This window comes from Aethalodelphis obliquidens, unplaced genomic scaffold (genome assembly GCF_003676395.1).
Source record: "Aethalodelphis obliquidens isolate GAN/ISIS:26980383/991018 unplaced genomic scaffold, ASM367639v1 scaffold40, whole genome shotgun sequence".
NCBI classification, from domain to species: Eukaryota; Metazoa; Chordata; class Mammalia; order Artiodactyla; family Delphinidae; genus Aethalodelphis; species Aethalodelphis obliquidens.
Window position 1 is genome coordinate 14,227,291 of NW_020837984.1, and position 20,109 is coordinate 14,247,399.

At 42.4% G+C, this 20,109-nt stretch overlaps 1 protein-coding gene across 10 annotated transcripts in view; it reads right to left on the reverse strand.

The window, feature by feature from the left end:
- The window catches only part of AAK1 (AP2 associated kinase 1), a 172,234-nt gene that overhangs the window by 55,765 nt on the left and 96,360 nt on the right, over nt 1-20,109 (reverse strand). For all 10 annotated transcript variants that reach the window (XM_027131913.1, XM_027131912.1, XM_027131906.1 and 7 more), the window contains exons 6-12: nt 17,291-17,412; nt 15,882-15,963; nt 15,242-15,374; nt 12,248-12,351; nt 9,886-9,965; nt 5,857-6,011; nt 4,579-4,883 (exon numbers count right to left, since the gene is read on the reverse strand). In XM_027131913.1, coding sequence (XP_026987714.1) covers nt 4,579-4,883; nt 5,857-6,011; nt 9,886-9,965; nt 12,248-12,351; nt 15,242-15,374; nt 15,882-15,963; nt 17,291-17,412 — 981 coding nt within the window. The remainder of the gene's footprint in view (nt 1-4,578; nt 4,884-5,856; nt 6,012-9,885; nt 9,966-12,247; nt 12,352-15,241; nt 15,375-15,881; nt 15,964-17,290; nt 17,413-20,109) is intronic.

The following is a 20,109-nucleotide window of genomic DNA, read 5'->3' on the forward strand; positions in this document are numbered from 1 at the left end:
AACTAAGACCGGTGCTGAAGCCAAAGGCAAGGGCAGGTAGGGCGTCTTTTACCTTGGCCTGAAAACTCACGAGGGGAACCTCAGGGCATGACATAAACACAGCAGCAACACTGACAGGCTCCAGCCACTGCACTACCTGCCTCCTGCAGTGCAGACTGGCTTCCGAGGGGTTTCTGTGCCTGGCCTGAGGGCATCCATCTGACTGTACATCTTGTGACTCCACATGCTGGAGCGTAACAGAAGCTACTAAATGATCTGCTAACCGCAGAAGTTATCCCTCTCGTAAAGGGATTTGGAAATAACCAGGATTAAAATTCTTCCCTACATGAACAGGATGAAGCAATGATGACACTAAGGAGAATAACCTAAATGTTAACTCAGTTATTAAGTCCTCTCAAGCCTTTCTGAAAATCATTTCCCAATAGCTCTCTTTATTATACTCCCATCTTTAAACATTCAAAATATTCAATATACTCTACCACTTAATGATATTTTATCTTATACTGGTAGCATGGTTTCAAGTTATATTCTTTTATAAACTTCCTGAAGACAGGAATACTTCTCTACTCCTCACTGCTAAGGACTCTGTGTAAGGCACAAAAAGCTGAAAAAAGGGCCTACTGATGAACAAAAGTCAAGATCTTGTCTGTGAAAGCCCAAATACTGTCACTTAGTTATGAAGTTAACTGGGAGGATATTGTTTGCCTACTGGGGCAAAGTTAAAGCGTTAGCAAAAAAAGCAGATATCAATAAATAGCTGGCTACTTATAATAGCAAAATTCTAGAAACAACCAAATGTCTGTCAACAGGGGACTGATTGGAATAAACTATGCTATATATCCTTTAAAGGGAACACTCTCAAGTTGTAAATAGGAATGAAGGATACCTCCATATATGGGATGGAGGGAATAGAATTTTACAGATTTAAGTTTGAAATTATGTAAATGTTTTACATTTTCACAAAACAAAATTAAACCGAAATTTAAAAAGCAATAACTAAACCGCAAAACAAAGCAAATAAACCTGTGTATCAGATTAATAGCCAAATTCCTAGAAAATAATGTGCTAAACATTCTAGGTGTAAGAATGGCAAAGAAGGGCTTCCCTGGTGGTGCAGTGGTTGAGAGTCCGCCTGCCGATGCAGGGGACACGGGTTCGTGCCCCGATCCGGGAAGATCCCACATGACGTGGAGCGGCTGGGCCCGTGAGCCGTGGCCGCTGGGCCTGCGCGTCTGGAGCCTGTGCTCCGCAACGGGAGGGGCCACGGCAGTGAGAGGCCCGCGTACCGCAAAAAAAAAAAAAAAAAAAAAAACCCAAAAAACAAGAATGGCAAAGAAATCTTACACTGTTTTCGGTAATCATATTGGTACTGTTATCTTGAAACTATAAATCAATTAAGAATTATGTTAATGTTGTTAGGAATCAAGGTTTCCAGATGAGAAAGATACAAATATAAAATCCAAGAAGTTAAACAAAAATCCTATAATTACAAATCTGCTTTAGAAATATAAATTTGAATTCATGGTGTATATTCTATTAAAAAAAAATATACATGTGTCCTAACTATTCACTGAAAAGGCCTAAAAATAATAACCAACCCATTAGCAAATGAGTATCCCTAGTAGCAAGACTGTGGTCTCTAAATATCATTTCCATTAAAGGGAAACAGCTCCTTGGAGAAATGGCTGATTCCAGGTCAAGGGCAGGATGATTCTGGAACAGCTTGTTACACCAAATAGCAAGGACACATTAAAGGCTACTGGAGTCACAGCCAAAGGACCCAGGAGCCAATCTGAAGAGACTTCCACTGGCCAAAACTGAGACAACTGGGACAAATTTTTTTAACAGCAATGTGTGGAAACATATCAAATATATTAAGATGCATGAACTCATAATGATACTAAGAACAAAACAGAATCTTCATTGTTCACTTCTGGATGGTACTATGAACAAACTCATTATTCTGAAAACTGGTAAACACAGGGAAAGAGTCATGCATTATTTCTGCCTTTTCTGTACAAACAGTACCTCAGGGTAATCAAATACTTGCTGAAAAAGTTCTTTACAGGGGACTTCCCCGGTAGTCTAGTGGTTAAGACTCCGTGCTTCCAATGCAGGGGGTGCGAGTTCGACCCCAAGTTCTTTACAGAAAAATCCAGCCCCTAAATGAAGATGGAATGCTAGAATATCACCGCTTTGCCACCCCTAATGAATTAATGGACTTAGGAAACAAACTGAAGGGGAATATTAAGTGACTGGATCAGACAGACAACGCCAAACCCACAGATTGATCTTAATATTAATAAAAGAGGGAACAAGCAGACTTTATCCACAGTTTCGCTTTCTGCAGTTTCAGTTACCCGTGATGAACAGTGATATGAAAATATTAAATGGGGGGCTTCCCTGGTGGCGCAGTGGTTGAGAGTCCGCCTGCCGATGCAGGGGACGCGGGTTCGTGCCCCGGTCTGGGAAGATCCCACATGCCGCGGAGCGGCTGGGCCCGTGAGCCATGGCCGCTGAGCCTGCGCATCCGGAGCCTGTGCTCCGCAACGGGAGAGGCCACAACAGTGAGAGGCCCATGTACCGCAAAAAAAAAAAGGAAAGAAAGAAAAAAAAGAAAATATTAAATGGAAAAGTCCAGAAATAAACAATTCATAAGTTTTAAACTGCATGTTGTTCTGAGCAGTGTGACGAAACCTTGCACCGTCCCATTTCGTCCTGGCTGGGATCCCCAACCATTGACACCATCTGCTCCTGACATGCAACCATTGACACTGTCATGGCTCCATGGTTCTGGATCCCAAGAAGCAGATGACCCTCCTTCCGACATATGGTTAGAAGGTCAATAGTAGCCTAACGCTATGTCACAATGCTCACGACATTCACCTTACTTCATCTCATCAAGCAGGCATTTTATCGTCTCACATCATCACAAGAATATTTTGTGAGAGACACTACATTCACATAAGTTTTATTACAGTATATTGCTATAATTGACGTATTTTATTATTAGCTATTCTTGTTACTCTCTTACTGTGCCTAATTTATAAACTAAACTTTACCATAGGTATGTATGTATAGGAAAAAACATGGTATATATAGGGTCCGGTACTAGCTGTGGTTTCAGACATCCACTGGGGGTCTTGGAATGTATCCCCCACAGACAAGGTGAGACTACTGTATGTCTTGTGATGTTGAGACTACTGTATGTCTCCTGATGTGATGCAACTGGAAGAACAAAGGACTATCAACCTGAATCAAATACTGAGAGGCCTCAAGAAACTACCCATTTACACAGAGGGTGGTGGAACATATTAAACAACACCACAGGGATGCAATCAACCAAATCCAGAATGTGGGAAATTCCACAGGACAAACGACCCAGTTTCTTTAAAAAAAAAAAAAAAAGTGGCAAAGGGGAAAAAAAGAGGAGGAAGCCACCTATGGCTAAAAGGGGGACTTAAAAGATATATTGATCATTATAAAATGAATATTTTCAGAGCAAAAAAAGGTGAAAAAATATACAAAGCAATTTAAATTATGACACACCAGAAAGAGTTAAACACTACTGGATATTTGATGATAATAAGAAATAATTGTTTTTCTGCTTCAATTTGATGATGGTGTCATGTCAGAAAAAAAAAAGAAAAACAAAAAAGAGTCATGTACCAAAATGTTCATTGCAGCTCTATTTATAATAGCCAGGACATGGAAGCAACCTAAGTGTCCATCGACAGATGAATGGATAAAGATGTGGCACATATATACGATGGAATATTACTCAGCCATAAAAAGAAACAAAATTGAGATATTTGTAGTGAGGTGGATGGACCTAGAGTCTGTCATACAGAGTGAAGTAAGTCAGAAAGAGAAAGACAAATACCGTATGCTAACACATATATATGGAATCTAAGGAAAAAAAAAAAGGTCATGAAGAACCTAGGGGTAAGACGGGAATAAAGACACAGACCTACTAGAGAATGGACTTGAGGATATGGGGAGGGGGAAGGGTAAGCTGTGACAAAGTGAGAGAGTGGCATGGACATATATACACTACCAAACGTAAAATAGCTAGCTAGTGGGAAGCAGCCGCATAGCACAGGGAGATCAGCTCGGTGGTTTGTGACCATCTAGAGGGGTGGGATAGGCAGGGTGGGAGGGAGGGAGACGCAAGAGGGAAGAGATATGGGGACATATGTATAACTGATTCACTTTGTTATACAGCAGAAACTAACACACTATTGTAAAGCAAATATACTCCAATAAAGATGTTATAAATAAATAAATAAATAAATAAAAATTAAAAAAAGAGTCCTTAAAAACCAGCTTCCTTGCTGAGGTTCCCTGGTGAGGTGCAGAATTCCCCATGGCCTGAGAAGAAGCAGGGGAGGGCTGTGAGTGATGCAGTGAGGGCTCCACTGTGTCAGGTTTAGTGTCTGCCATCTGTGAGTACAACGCTGTGCCAGGTCATGGCTCTCTGTCTTCCCAGGGCTTCCCAAGGAAGACACCTGCACGTAGTGGACCTTTTCACAGGGATGACTCACATATGCCAAGCGAGGGTCACATTCACTGCCTTACCTGCTGAGCCTGGGCTTGCTGCTGCTGCTGCTGGTAGAATGTGCCCGCTGGCTGCTGTGCAGGAGGCGGTGCCGCCTGCTGCTGCTGCTGCTGCTGCTGCTGCTGCTGAAGGAAGAGCTGCTGCTGGTGCTGGGGTGTGGCCTGGGCCTGGGTGGGCAGACCCTGGGCCTGCGTGGAAGGCGGCTGCTGTGGGATGGGCGGAGCCTGGGGCTGCTTGGGCTGAGACTGCGGTAGGGGTTGGCTGGGTGGAGGCTGGGGTTTTGGTTGAGGAACGCTGGCTAAAAGGCCAGGCTGATTGCTGGATCCTGCAAGGAGAATAAACTCCATATAAGGGCTCAAAACTCTTCCAAACGAACGCGGCTTTCTTTCTTGCCAAAGCAATAAAGAGGGGGTGATCAGTGGACAGATAATCCCAAGATCCATGGGCTTCTCACTGTCCTTGCACCTGGAAGGCCCTTCCTTCTTCTTGCCATACTTACGTGCTTCATATATTTCAAAACATGGTCCAATAACAGTGTTCAATGCTTGTCTCCTTCAAAAAGTCCTCCCTTGCTCACCATCCCATTTAGTCAATTACTCCTTTAGTCAGTACCCTGAGGATCTACATATTCAACTGGACTTTGATGCTACTGTACATAAACACAATCTTTGCATTTGTGGCACACTGCAGGACCAAAGCATTCTTTGATGGTTTACATGTATGTTACACAACCCCAGTCTGGATGCCTGATTGTAAGTAAATGACCACCAAATTCACCAACAGCAGCTTCCTGGTAGGGGGAGTGATGGCTGTGTTCAGTTACTTGATAATTTGGATCAATCCTCTTTACGAAAGGAAACTCAGTCCACTCATTAGAAATGGAAAAACAAAACATGAAGAGGTGACAGATACTTCAAGAGACAGAGCATTAAAGAAATAATTCCTCTGTGTCCAAAAAGATTTTTTTTTTTAATGCAAAGAGAAGTATATGAAATAGAGAGGGAGGCAGGGGACGAATGGACCACGTCATAAAATCAGGGCCAAGACTAGAAAAAATAGAGACAACAGGCTTCAGTGGCCTTGGAGATCCACTGGAGAATTCAGTGTAAGGCCTTCCTTTTGGCCAGCCATTACCCGTACAACTTCAACGGCAGCTCATCTCCAGTTCCTTGAGGAAAACCATTACTCTTTACATGTCTCTAGATTCCACTCCAGGAAAAACCAGGCTTTCCAAGACTTCTCTACAGTCCAGGATGACAAAGAGGTGTACCAAGTTTCAAACCGACCTAGTTACTGACCTGTGGCCTGAGGTGGGGGCTGAACTGTGGCCCTCTTTCGAGGTGTCAGGGCTGGCTGGATGGGAAGGATTCCTGGGTTGGGCTGAGTCTGCCCAGCTTTAGGCCTCTGGCGGGGTGCTATTGAAGTCTCTGTGGTGGGAATGGGATCTGTCAGTCTAGAAAGAGAAAAGGTGAAAAAAACCCTGCCTGTTAAAGGGTGAGAAAACGAAGAGGGGGCAGACAGAGTACATGATGGATAACCTTTCACCTCCACATTCATCCAAACCTTCCATATCCACTTAATCAACATTTCCCAGAGGGTATTCCACAGGATGTTATGTGTTACTAGATGTTATGAAAAAAAAAAAGGTAGGCAAATAAGTTTTAACACACTGATTATCAAAATAGCAGATTCCTTTCTAGAAAAACTTTTCACTTGTGAATGTGCAAGGAATACCTCAAAGACAGCATTATATAGAATGCAATGTTTCTCAAACTTTTTTGATCTAGGAACCATTTTGCCTAATACTTCTTAGGATTTCCTAGAATCTACTTTGATGATAATGCAAAGAGGGGTTTAAAGCAGGTGGTTTGCAGATGTACAGGGACTCAAACTTGATTCGAACTAGCTGTCAAAATGGTCTCTCTATAATAAGAAGCATCAAATGAGTTAATCCAATAACGCAACTAGAAGGAATAAGTAAATAACCCAAGATAAAGGATTTGGGGAGTGTGACAGGAGCTCTATGTCCTCCAATACACATATTTGCTTTTTTCCATGGTAATAACAATTTTTAGCTGGACATAGGGTCACCCAGAGTAAAAATCACATTGCCCAGTCTCGCTTGTAATCAGGTATGGCCATACGTCTAAGTTCTGGCCTACGTGGGATATAAACAGATTGTTATGTAGCAGTTTCTAGAAACCTTAAGAAACTCTGTGCATGCTCTTTGTCTCTCTTCTTCTTTGGCAATTCCTTGATCCTGCTGCTTGGAAGAGGGATGCTGCCATATCGGTCCATGAGGGCATGGCCACAACCATAGGGATGGTGGAGTGATGAGCTTAAAGCAGCCTGGGTACCTGAGGGCTTTGTGGAACAGAACTCCGTATCAGCCCTGGATTACTTGCCTCCAGATGTTGTTTACTTGAGAGAAAAAAAAAAATCTATCTTATATAAGCCACTGTCATTTGCACTTTCTAGAACTCACAGCCAAATCTAATCTAAATGAGTACAGAGTGTAGTCTGATGGCTCCTTGTGATGGTGCTACAGCCCAGGTGGTAGCTTCCCTTGATTTCGAGCAGTGCAGGAAGCTGGCTACTAGCTAACTGAGATCAGAGTGGCTATCCTTTGAAAACACACTTTAGGGAGTAATAGCTGAGGTGAAGGCCAAAATAAACAAGCTTCGTGAATATTTCCAAAATATATCTGGCACAGCCTCCATAAAATGCAAAATAGGAAGCAGAGCAGCTGGCCCCGTGTCCTTCCTCATGACATGTCTCCGAGGCAAGCCCATTCTGGACCCTGAGGCTTTTCACTGGCATCCTGCTCTCATGCTGGGTGGAAAGCTGGTAATATAATAGCTATCACATCGGAGAGGCTGTGACCTGGGGAAGGGAGGTGGGAAGGAAAACAGGACAGATGCTGGGAAAGAGGAGAAAGGGGTAAGAAAGATCAAGCCAAGGGTGAGGGAGGTAAACAGACTTCTGTAGAAAACCAAACGCCAAGAACTTCCACACTGGTCTCCTAAGAGTAACATTTTTAGAATCAATGGGATTTGGAGTCAAAGAAAACCGTACTTGAACTCTAGCTCCCCAGTAACTAACTGTGATAACAGGCATGCCACTGAACCTCTTTTAGCCTGGGGTCCCTTATGTATAAAATGGAGACAATAATACCTACTTTATGAGGCAGATGTGAACATCAATGTATCAATAACTGTAAAACCATTTTATAAACTGAAGCGTGCTCAAAATGTTAGTTTGTATGGACCTCAGTATATTGTAAGAAAATACAGATCTTGAAGCCAGCAGATCTGGCTCTAAGTTGCCCTATCTGTGTGACCCTGGGCAAACCACTTAACGTGCAGAGTAGAAAGAGTGAGGATGCTGGAGTTCTGGTTCTTCTGCTAATCACATACTGACTAACTACCCTGAGCAGCTGACTTACAATTCTGAGTCTCTGTTTCCTCATCTGTGAAGTGAGAACAGCAACAACCTCACAGATTTGTTTTAAGGGGGGGAAAAAGGTCATCTTATTTATGTAAAGTACCTAATATGGTAGCTGGTATATGTGATGCCTCAATGAATAGTGGCTACTTTAAAAATAGAGTTTGAGGACAATTCCCTGGTGATCCAGTGGTTAGGACTCTGCACTTTCACAGAGGGCGAGGGTTCAATCCCTGGTTGGGGAACTAAGATCCCACAAGACGCGTGACGGGGCCAAGAAAAAAAAAAAAAAGGAGTTTGAAAGAAAAACCCACCTCTCAGGACTGGGGAGCAAATGTGATCACGCAAATGAAATCACTGCAGATTATATACAGAACAGCTTAGATCCAAATCTCTTGGCTGTAAGGTCTGTATATTCTTGCAGCATTACTGAGGTCCACACAAACTAACAGATGGGCACCATAGAGTTTATATAAGTTACACAGTCACAGGAGTGTTTGATGTTCTCATCTGTCTCATGATGTAGGTATTATTTTCTCCATTTTACACAACACAGTACCACTCAAACGTCAGCAGGTATTATAATTTTTATAAATGTGTATGCTTTGTGGGAATGGATCTTTGCTTAGCCTCTATACATACCAAGTCTGGGCCTAGTACAAGATGGCCATAAGCCCAAAAGATTAAGCTAATTAAATCAGCCCCAAAAGCAATTCCTAGAGGTGATCATGGCAGACTTACTAACATATAAACAGAATGCAAAGTAACATCATGGACGTAGTTTGCTAAGTTTGTTAAAAACCAAAGTCTTATTACTTTAGAGCCACATCTGGAATAGACACACAACAGGCATTCTATAAATATTCAAGAATTTTCTAAAACAGAAGTTATTTTACTATTCTATTAAAATTCATATATTCCCATCTAGGGTGCTTTGTTGATATAATTTGCACTAAGGCTTCCTTGACATGGGAGTGTGGTAGAAAAGTAGGGTATAAGCAACTCTGGGACTACCCTGAGAATTTGCCATTTGGAAGACATGGCAGCCATGAGGATGCGCCTTGCAGACCTTCGACTACAAGGGTGTAAAAGACCAAGTGGCTCAGCTATTGTGCTCCTGAAATCCACTGCCCTGTGTGCCCCGAGGCACGCTTCCCAGAGGCTGCTCTCAGCCATAATGTCCCAGCCACAAGGATATTAAGGCAGGCCGGTTCCTAAAAGACAGGACTCCTGGACAATGCACCTTCCTTACCTTGTGTGGCAGGCAGTCCAGGTCACTCGGAGCCAACCTTCTCCTCCCTGCTCTGGGTCAGACTTCCATGCTTTCTGATGGCTCTCCCAGCTTCCTCGGCACCCACTCTATTTTCTCGCACAGGGGCATTTCCCCAAATAAAACCCTAGCTCCTTGACTCCTCTCCTGACCTGCTACTTGGAAGAACCTCCGTTATTTAGAATGTGATTACCTAAGATCCATAGGCTCTTTTGCTGTTCATGGACTCAATGCTTTGACCTGTACTTTCCTAATGTGGCTGGAGCCAAAGAAAGTAAGATTTCCTGGAGATTAATGTGGTGGACTAGGCCATTCAAAGGCCAGGACACATGTTTAGCAATACTGTACTAGCAATACTTAAGGTCTGCTGTCACCGCACCTCTGAATGCCCTGCACCTATTCCCAAGGAAAGGGAGTAGCTGTGGGGTTCTCGATTCTCTTTCAGATGTAGATCTCTGTATCTTACTATATTCCAACTTGCACTCCCAAAGAACAGTTTCTGCCTGGGGGAGACAGAGCTTCCTTTCCTGTTCTGTGCAGCCTCTGGCCATGGCAGCGTTAAAAATCAAGAACCATAAGGTCCCCTCTCTTGCTACTACAGCAACTTTCTTACCTGGCCTTTGGCTGGGTCTTTTTTGCAGCTGCCTCACTGGCTTTCACTGGTTCAGGGAGCTTTGCAGGAATGGGAGAGTTCTATAGAATTGAAAGAAAATTTTAATAGGACACCAGAGATTTTTTAAATAATTGAGATGTAACTGACATACATTATATTAGTTTCAGGTGTACAATATAATTGATTTGATATTTGTAAATATTGCAAAATGATCACCACAATAAGTCTAGTTAACATCTATCACCATACGCAGTTATAGAATTTTTTTTCTTGTGATGAGAACTTTTAAGATCTACTCTCTCAGCAACCTTCAAATATGCAATACAGTATTACTAAGTATAGTCACCATGCTGTATATTACATCCCCATGACTTATTTATTTTATACCTAGAGATTTGTACCTTTTGACTCCCTTCTCCCACTTCACCCAATTCCCAAAACTCACCCCACAGATTTCTTTGAAAAAGAATAACCAGCATGATTGGGCCAATGGAAATACACATTAGGGTCTTCCGGAGTGGCTTTCAGACCCTGATCTCTGGTCTGGGAAGGGAAGAAGTTGACCTAAGTATATCCCACTGGACTCAGCCCCAGTCAGGGAGGCAAAGGATCTGAGAAGGGGACAGAGCAGCCTGAGTACAGCACACTCCACCCCTGTCATTCTCAACCTCTGGGCCAGGCAAGAGCACTGGGGCTTGATCTCAGCTCCCTCCCCCTCCTACAGCACAGCTTAGAAGTGATGTTATGAAAGGAATGAAAAGAGGTCTGTAGGCTATACTTAAGCTCTCAGCTAGATCTTAGAGACGTTGGTGCTGACTAGTGGGCCAAGCCAGGGTGCATCTAGCCTTCGGTGAGAATGCTGGGAGAAACCCACAGCCGCGGTGTGTGTGGTTGCTGAGTCAGCCCCTCTTCCCAGCATGTGAGGCACTGCTCAACCCACAAGGCAGGCGGAGCTCCTCGGGCTCGGATTCTGCACCATGCGTCTAACAGCGCCTCCCGTGGTTAGGGAGCCACAAGACAACGGCTGAGCACCACTGAGCAAGTGCCAAACGGCTTGAGACTGGTGACGCTTACTTTTTAAAAATGAGTTACCAACCTGAATGCTTCCAATCCTATTTCACGTTATTTAACTTCATGAATGGGAAAGTGGGACAGCAAAAGAGATCACGTTGTCTTAGGTTACTGCACAGTATCCTTCGTTTTAATCTGGGAAACCCGAACCATGGAACACTAATAATGAAAGTGGCTTTTAGGAGGCACCTCCATTTCCTTCATGTTTTCAGGTGGGGGGGGGGGAGGGGATTTTGGCTAGAAAATTTCTCCTAGCTTCTCTCCCACCCTCCAAGCATTCCTCTCCCAAGGGAAAGGGGGAACTTACTTGACTGATAAGACTGGGAGAGAAAAGTGAGCTGGTCTGGCTTGCCCTTGGCCCCCCTCCTCTATGGACGAGCCTGTCCCTCAGGAACCAGGCGTTCGCTGCTCAGTCATGTGGACCTAATGTTAGGGAGCCTGACTGGTCAAGCCACATTCCCTGACTCAGTCTTCTTAGTAATAAAGCCAATATGCCGAGCTCCATCTGAACGATTCCCACATCTGATTCCAAATGTGGGAGTGAAAGAGAAGTGTTACTTATCAGCACCCTCAAGCTCCAGTAGTGACATCAGAAGTTCATTACTGGAGAAACTATAAGACAATTTGCAATTAGAAATTTTTTACTCCAGCATCCATTAGTAAAATATTCAAGAAAGTTGAATCATACTATGACATGAGAAATATGCCAAGACTACAAGAAGGGTGTTTGCAAGCACCGTACTCTGAAAACTGTCTGTAGAGTTTAGGATGACTGTGTAGAAAACATTCTGATGGCCTGACATATGTGGGGAGGGTAGAAAAAAAGGAGTGTGAGTTCCAGACTGGCCAGCAACAGAAGCAAAATCAAGAAAGGTCTGCTACAGCAAAGGAGGAAAGGGACAAGGGGCTTATGTTCCCCTAGGCACAGTGGCAAGTCCAGGGCCTTGCCTTAGGGAAACGGCCTGCCCAACCTCCTCTCGGTAAATACAACAGGTACGTTGGCTCTCAGGGAACTAGGACAGCTGACAAGGTAAAGTTGGTCAATCTTTACCCAAAGCGTGTGTGTGTGTGTGTGTGTGTGTGTGTAAAATTGCCTCAGTTTTATAATTAAATTCTATGGAAAAATTGGATTCCCTTTATAGCAACTCCTTCATAGTTAGCCTTGTTTGAATGCCCCCTACTAGATAAAGCAAGGGACGCCTTATTCATTTAAACAGCTGATTGATACCCCAGGAATGCTAAATGACAATTCAATCATGTTTACTTCCCCTAAAAAGTACCTTTCACATACCTGTACATTTGGAATTGGGCATTCTTTCTTGAGTAGTTTAAATGAGAAGTAGGAGACCTGGTAAATATCTGGCCTTTTGTCAGGGTCTGGTTCCAACATATACCCTAAGATAAACATATATGAATTATTTTATAATACCCAAAGAGTTATTACATTAGCTAAGAAGCATAATTTCTCTATTACCAAAATTCTTTTTAAAATTTTTATTTCTCATAAAAGTCAGACAGTACGATTAGCCCTTTTCTTCCCCTCTCAGAAAGGGAAGCTCTAACTTTCCTAAAATTTTAAATATCTGCAAGAAAATAACAAAGTTTTTGAATTGTAACAAAGATACTTTAAGTTCACATTCTGTGATCTGCACAACAGGGACTCAAGTTCTCAGTGTGGAACTTAACACATTCATTTTCTGGTACCTAGGAAGTTCTGGCCTCCTTCTTTCATACTATCAGCTAGACAAATGATTATTCTTGATAATTATAACCAAAACTCAAATTTCATGAATTTACTTATTATTCTTTTGTTGGAGGTACTAGCTGGTTTCCAATCTAAAAGAAATGACAAGATAACAAATACATCTCTACTTTTACTGTGATCTACAGATCATGTGTCTGTTTCCAGGTCCTTTAAGCTTCTGCTCCTTCTGAAGCTGGAAAAATCCCCAGGGGAAAAAATCCTTGAGAAGACACACAAACACATATACATGTAAACAGCAATGTAAGGCAGTTTATTGCTTAAGTAATCAAATGAATGGTTTGGACCCTAAGTTGAGAAAAGACTGATGAGGTTGCAGCCTTATGAAGGCCTTTGCAGAAGAGGCAGGAGCGGAGCTGGTCCTTGAAGGCAGGAAAAAATTTAGTCAGTCAGGGCGAAAGCAGAGAAAAAGACATTCCAGGTAAGAAAACAGTCTGAGCAAAGATGGACTTGGAGAAAGGCAACAGAACGCTTGTTGCAAGGAATAGAGGAACCAAGAGGACAGGGCAGAGGTCTCCTTGTCAGAGAATAAAGGGAAATAAGGTGGGGAGGATGAATCCAGAATACATGGGACCATTGGCAAGCCATGAGGTTTACTGAATAGGGACATGATAGGGTGGTATTTTGTAAGATTAATCTCATAGTGAGGGTGTGTTGGACAGACAGACCAGTCCACCAGTACAGGCATGAGCCGACAGGGTCGGTATATATTATGGTGACAGTGATGAGAACGGAGAGAATGTCAAGCAAACAGGAGAAACTTCAAAGAAAGCATTAATGCTGCTTAGGAAATGACTGACTATTCTGTCTTGCTAGCCAGATCCAAAGAAAACGTTAAATTTCAGTCATCTGGGCTTGAATGGCGACACCACTGATAGAAACTGAAAAGAGGAGAGGGGAACCTTGTACTGGGAGTGAAAGGGGCATGTGTGTGTGTGTGCGCGGGGGGGATAACAAGAAATGCATTTTCAGACCTGTGAGTTAGGGTGACAGCGGACTCTTCCAACAGTTTGTAAAGTGAAACAGATCAGAGTTTAGGAAAGATGCCATGTTACACACATTCATAAAGAGCTGTTTTTCGTAATATGAATTTGCTGCACAAAAGTAAAAAAAAAAAAAAATTTTTTGCAAAAATTCCTACCATTCTAGCAATAAATTTGGCGATTTCCCCATATTTCCTTGCAATCTCATTTACATAGCTGCAATTTTAGTACAGATATCAATATAATGCTTTACCTCTGAAAACATCCAACAACCATTAAACACGATATTCCATTCCTTTAAATACTGCTCCTGCTTCTGTATTAAAAAACGGAAGAGGCGGATTGATAAAACTCGTGTAAACTAGTATAATGGAATGGGTAGTCACTTAAAAGCTACTACTATGTTAACTTGGGTACATTATCTATACTTTTTGAGGCTCCGTTTCCTCATTTGTATAATAGGGATAATTATATTTACTATATAGTAGTGGTCTCTAACCTTTTTGGCACCAGGGACCGGTTTCATGGAAGACAACTTTTCCATGGACGGGGGACGGGGTGGGGGGGAATGGTTCAGGCGGTAATGTGAACGACGGGGAGCTGCAGATGAAGCTTCGCTCGCTTGTCCGCCGCTCACCTGCTGTGTGGCCGGGTTCCTAAGAGGCCATGGATGGGTACCGGTCCACGGCCCAGGGGGTTGGGGACCCCTGCTATATAGGGTTTTAAGAATTAAATGAGGTAGAAGTAGGCCTTCAACAAATGTCAGATGCTCCGCACCACATTTGCTTCTTCTATTTTCTCCAAGTGTATCCCCACCTAGGACCCAAAGTGCATTACTCAGGATTTACAATCTGTGATTGTTAAAATGTGGATACTAAACATCTTGACCAAAGTAAAAAGATAATAAAAATCTCTGTTTCTTCCGCATTCCAATACAGCGGGTTGAGCAAAAATTACTTATTCTGCCATCTGGTTAATGAACATTAGTACATATGCTTACTATGATGATACAAAAGAGTGGGGAATCTTAAAAACATTTTAAAGCATTGAGTTTAAATGCTTTTTATCAAAATCCAGTGATTAACCTAAATGAGAGGAAAAAACCTAGTTCCATAGAGTTATATAGTCTTAATTATGTATTCACTTCAGCCAACGCACTGCAATCATTTTAATTTGAGTTGCTTCCAGTTTTGCAAAGATGAATTTCTTATCGCTTGATATGAGTCAGCTGGACTCCTTTGGTACCAGAGCTTTCATACAGACTGCAAGAGAACAGGGCAGTACTGCAATGCTCAAAGCCCAGTTAAGATTTCTGCTTGGGTGGCCAGCCCAGGTGTGAAACCAAGTTTAGATTTCTGGCAAAAAGACTCACCACTCTAACTAGACACCGTTACATGGTCTTTGAGTGACCAACAGTTATCAACTGATTTCTTTATTTTTGCATCCCACTCACCACTCCTGGGATCTAATCCCTTTATCCTCCAATCCATTCCTAGAGATTAGAAATAAAAATGTGAAACTAGAAACTTTAAATACTTACGAATTAGGCAATGCATATCTTGGGAATATCGAGAGTTATCGGGAATTGTGAAGTTTCCATCACAAATTGCCACTTGACTCTCTCCAAATGGCAGAGTGAAGTAGCATAATTTATACAACAAACATCCAAGAGCCTAAAAAAGTAAAAAAAAGCAGATTGCTACTAGTGATTTATTTATCATAGCTGCAAATGGGTCTGCTGAGAGATACTGGCACCATCCACATTTACAGCAAATCTAAACACTCTGTACTATTAACCCATTAGAAACTTGAATTTAGAACCCAACATCACTATATATCTGCTAAGTTATATTATTTCTATCCTCATTACCAAATTGTGCTCCAATAAAGAACAAGTATTCAGCTGGTTTTGCTCTTAAGAACTAGTAACACATATGTGAGAACCACTTAAATAATGGGCAGGTCACCTGAATAACTTTCACAGAGGTCTAAACTCATTTTCTTTGACATGCTTCGAGAAGCAGTGGCTCATCACCTCGAGTCAAGAATAACCCTGAGGGATAAGTAGACAGTGATATGGTACAGTGGCCACTCTTGCTATGGCACTGTCTGATTAAACTTGGGAGTTTACGGCCAAGACTGCTGACATCTGAGATGTGGATAGGTTAGTTGACACCTACCCAAATGTCTGCCTTCGTAGTGATGATTTTGCCACTGTACAGGTTAACCATTTCTGGTGCTCGATAGGACAGCGTTGTGTATCTACAATCAAGAGATTCATTTTTTGTTAAATATGTCAATGCTATAATTAAAAACCAGGGGTAGCAGAATTACTTTAAAAAATATACATATATATATGGATATATAAGTAGAGTCTAGTTCCCTGGGAGCACCCTGGAGAAGACAGTATGGAATATTAGTGCAGGTGAAATGAAGAGCAGTCCTTGGCACACACCCACGGCCCTCTGGCTGTAGTCCTTCCAATCTAAGAGCAGGTGGGGACGCAGACACTATGGCATTAAATAAACTCTAAAAGCAACTTCTCTTGCTCCTCAAATAACAAAATCTTCTCCTGTAAATCCCTGTTGTCTGATAGTATATTTGGCTGATTTTTTTTTTTTTTAATAGTAATCCCTTTAGATGTGGCTCGACACAGAGATGTAATACTGGCTGGAACACTCAGGAGGATAAAGTGGGCCCTGGCTAGGCTGGGAGGTGGACGGATCTTTGCTGCCAGCATAAGGCTGAAACAACAGTTTTCCTCTTATCTCTGGCTCAAGAAAAGAGAAGGATAAGCTCATCTTCAAAGTGAGAGTCTTAGTGTTACCAAGCCTGTGATTTGCGCTGCTGGAGTCTCTAGAGCCCAGAGGGCTCTGTGGTTTAGATGCCCATCAGGGCCTTGGACCGTAAGTCTTCCTGCCCCAGGCTCGGTTGCCAGGCGTGAAGCAGGAACGGAGAGAGAGGATCAGGATATGTGTGCACTCCAGACTGCTGATTTATGAACAGTGATAGTGAGTGCTGTTGCCTGTGAAAAATCCAACACTCTGGACAACAGGGGAAAATGGGTCAGGTTCTTACCGGAATCACAAACCTAAAGAAGCTTTTTTCTCGTGGAAATCAGTGATTCACTCTCTGTAGAGACTTTAACAGCCCTACGCACCACTAATTCCACTAGATTGCAGGTGAGCTCCTTATGAGCAGGAAGGAATACACAGCCATTTAGGTTTCAGTAAAAAGCACAACCAACTGACTGGTAATGTCACAGCTGTCGTGATCCCACTTAAAACATCACAGTACTTCTAAGGTGTGTGTGCCTTTTTAAGGGCTATGTGATGTAAATCAAAAGATCTATGCATAATGACCATAGGACCATTGATAAAGTGCTGTAAGATTCCTTCACTTTACTCCACTGCTCAATGGTCATGAACCCCTTCCCCATCCTCCACTTAAAATCCAACAACCCAACTGCCAACGAGGGGCAACTGACAAGCACCACTGTCTTCTCACCCTGACCTTCTCAATCATAAGCTGAAGGTAAAACTGCTGATCCGAGAATGGATAAAATTCCAAGAAAGGAGGAAAAGCTTACTTCTTAATCTCATCTTCTACTGCATTGACTCCTTCAGTTTGTGGATTCTGGAATTTGTTGGTAGCACTTCCAAAGTCACACAGGACGTAGTGGCCTCGGTCATGCAAGAGAATATTTTCAACCTGAAAAACATCGCCCAGCCGCCCATTCCAAGATACCGTTTAGTAATGTGTTTGAAAATTTGGTTTGCATACACATCAATAAGATACTTTATTTCTGATAATCTCATTAATGTGCATAGGAAAGTTATTCTCCTCTAAGTATGTCAACAAGGGTCATTCCAAGTGGAACAAAAAAAAGATGCATGGCAATAGGGTGAAAAAAGGAAATTCCACGGTGGGGAAGCAAGAGTCCCATTTTCCCAGACTGCTCGTCACATTTCTCAGCTCTGCAGAAATGGTCCTTATACTGTCAAAGCTTTCCTCAGGCCTCCACTCAGACAAATATCACTCCTTCCCTACGTTCCTTCAGTACTCTGTCCTTCCTGATGTCAGGGATTTCATTTGGGCCTTATAAACACGTATATCAATTTCTTTACTACGATAGGTTAGGATTTTCTGAATTAATAAATATTTGCTGTATTTTGCTTACTTCTCAAAGTGATTAAAGGCCTGTGGGCAAATGCACAGTTCTCCTGTTAAAATATCATCCTTATATACATATATATGTGTGTGTGTGTGTATATATATATATATATATTTTTTTTTCCCAGTATGTGGGCCTCTCACTGTTGTGGTCTCTCCCGTTGCGGAGCACAGGCTCCGGACGCGCAGGTTCAGCGGCCACGGCTCACGGACCCAGCCGCTCCGCGGCATGTGGGATCTTCCCGGACCGGGGCACGAACCCGCGTCCCCTGCATCGGCAGGCGGACTCACAACCACTGCGCCACCAGGGAAGCCCATCCTTATATTTTTATAGATGAATTCTTTGGGCAGTGAGTTAGGAGTTCTGGGTAGGAGGGAGCTTCTGAAGACCAGAACCTAGTGAAATCCTTCGTATCAAAGGTCACTGCCAAAGAAATAACTCCAAAACAGTGGGCACTACTGTACTCAAGATGTATTAATTTTTGGTATAGGTGAATTGAGCTGACTGCTTTGCTGGAGGACAGACCTGGCTATGCATGGGCAGTAAAAATCTTGTTAGGTCAGTAAGTCTGTAGTCTCCATTGTCTTTTGTCTTCAGCCTTCCAAAGACTGATCACCTTCGGAAAACAAAGGTAAGAGTAGACTATAAACTCCTTAAGGACAAGCACAGGTATTTGTAGTCTTCTCTACCAATGCCTAACATAGTGCTTAGAACAGAAAATGTTGGTTAAATGGAATAAACTAAAAAAGAGAAACGCATACAACACCGTGTGTGTGTGTGTGTGTGTGTGTGTGTGTGTGTGTGTCTGTCAGAAATAAGATAGGAGCCACCAAATACCCAGGCCCCTACTATTACTGCTAGTCCTTTAAAAAATATCTTGTCAATTATGATGTCTCTTGTTTCTATACTTTAATTCTTCTAAAATTATAAAAATGTTTATTTTATAGTCTGTATCTGCTAAATCCAATACCTAAAGTCTTTGTTGCAAACTGACTCTGTAGTTTATTGTTTCTTACTCCTACTGAGTGTCACTCATGGTATTGTTGTGAGGGGTTTTGTCATTGTTGTTGTTAACTCATGTTCCTTGGAATTTATCTGTGGGAAGCCTTGGAGGCCTGAGTTTAAAGTCTATTATTCTTCCAGAGATAATTCACTTATGCACCTGGGGCACTAATAACCTATAATCACTTTAATTTACAATTTTGACCTTGGGAGTTTTAGCCACACAGGCAGTGTGAACTATGACCGTAAACTTGCGTGGATATGCTCTTGTGAACAAGAATTCTTAGGGGAGACTTGTTCCCCAAAGACAAGGCTGAGTCAGGTAAATATTTCCACCATCTACAGCTTTTTACAATGCTCATGAGTTTAATCTATGTACACCAAGTGAAACAGTCAAGCTATCCTGAACGTATACTCACTTTAGGAATCTAAAATAATTCTAACAAGGCAACACTAATATTTCCGATCGAATTTAGAGGTTATAAAAAGAACTGCTACCATTTACTGAGCTTTTACTAATACAAGTACTACTGTCTCAGCACTTTACATGGATTATCTCATTCAATCCTCATAGTAACAATGTAATAATAATCCCTGTTATACAGACAGAGAAAGTGAGGCTCACAGTGATTAAGGAAGGAAGTGAACCTAGGCAATCCAGCTCTAGAGAAGGACAGGGAATTGTCTTTCTGCCAGGGCAGGAAGCAGGTTAGAAGCAGAACAATTACTCCAAGCCCCCCATCCCCATCCTCCTACCCTGGTAGGGATGACTACACTCACCCAATGTACTGGATACAAGCTTAAGGCCAGGGGTATCTTAGTTCTTTATGTTCAGAAATGTCCCTATAATAGGAATCTAGTCAATGAGGAACCAAGTGTCTAAATACTAGTCAGGCTGATTTGCTCAATGTCTGCTAAGCATTCCCCATATTGACTAGTTTGTCTTTTTATTCAATTATTGCTCCCTCCACTAGTCAACTCCTAGCCAGTCTTCAAGGCCTTGCTCAAGCCATAACTCCTCAGTAAAACTTTCCATGGCCACCCTACAAAAATCTACAGAACTTACCACTGCTAGGAAGGGGTGACAAAGACCTTCTGTCCAAACCAAGCCATGCCCACTGGTTACTTACCCTCTAGTCTATGGCTGTTTTTAAGCTCCAACAGCAGACTCAAGCAGTTGAAACAGAGCCTATATAGCTGACAAGCCTAAAATATTTATTCTTTGGCCCTTT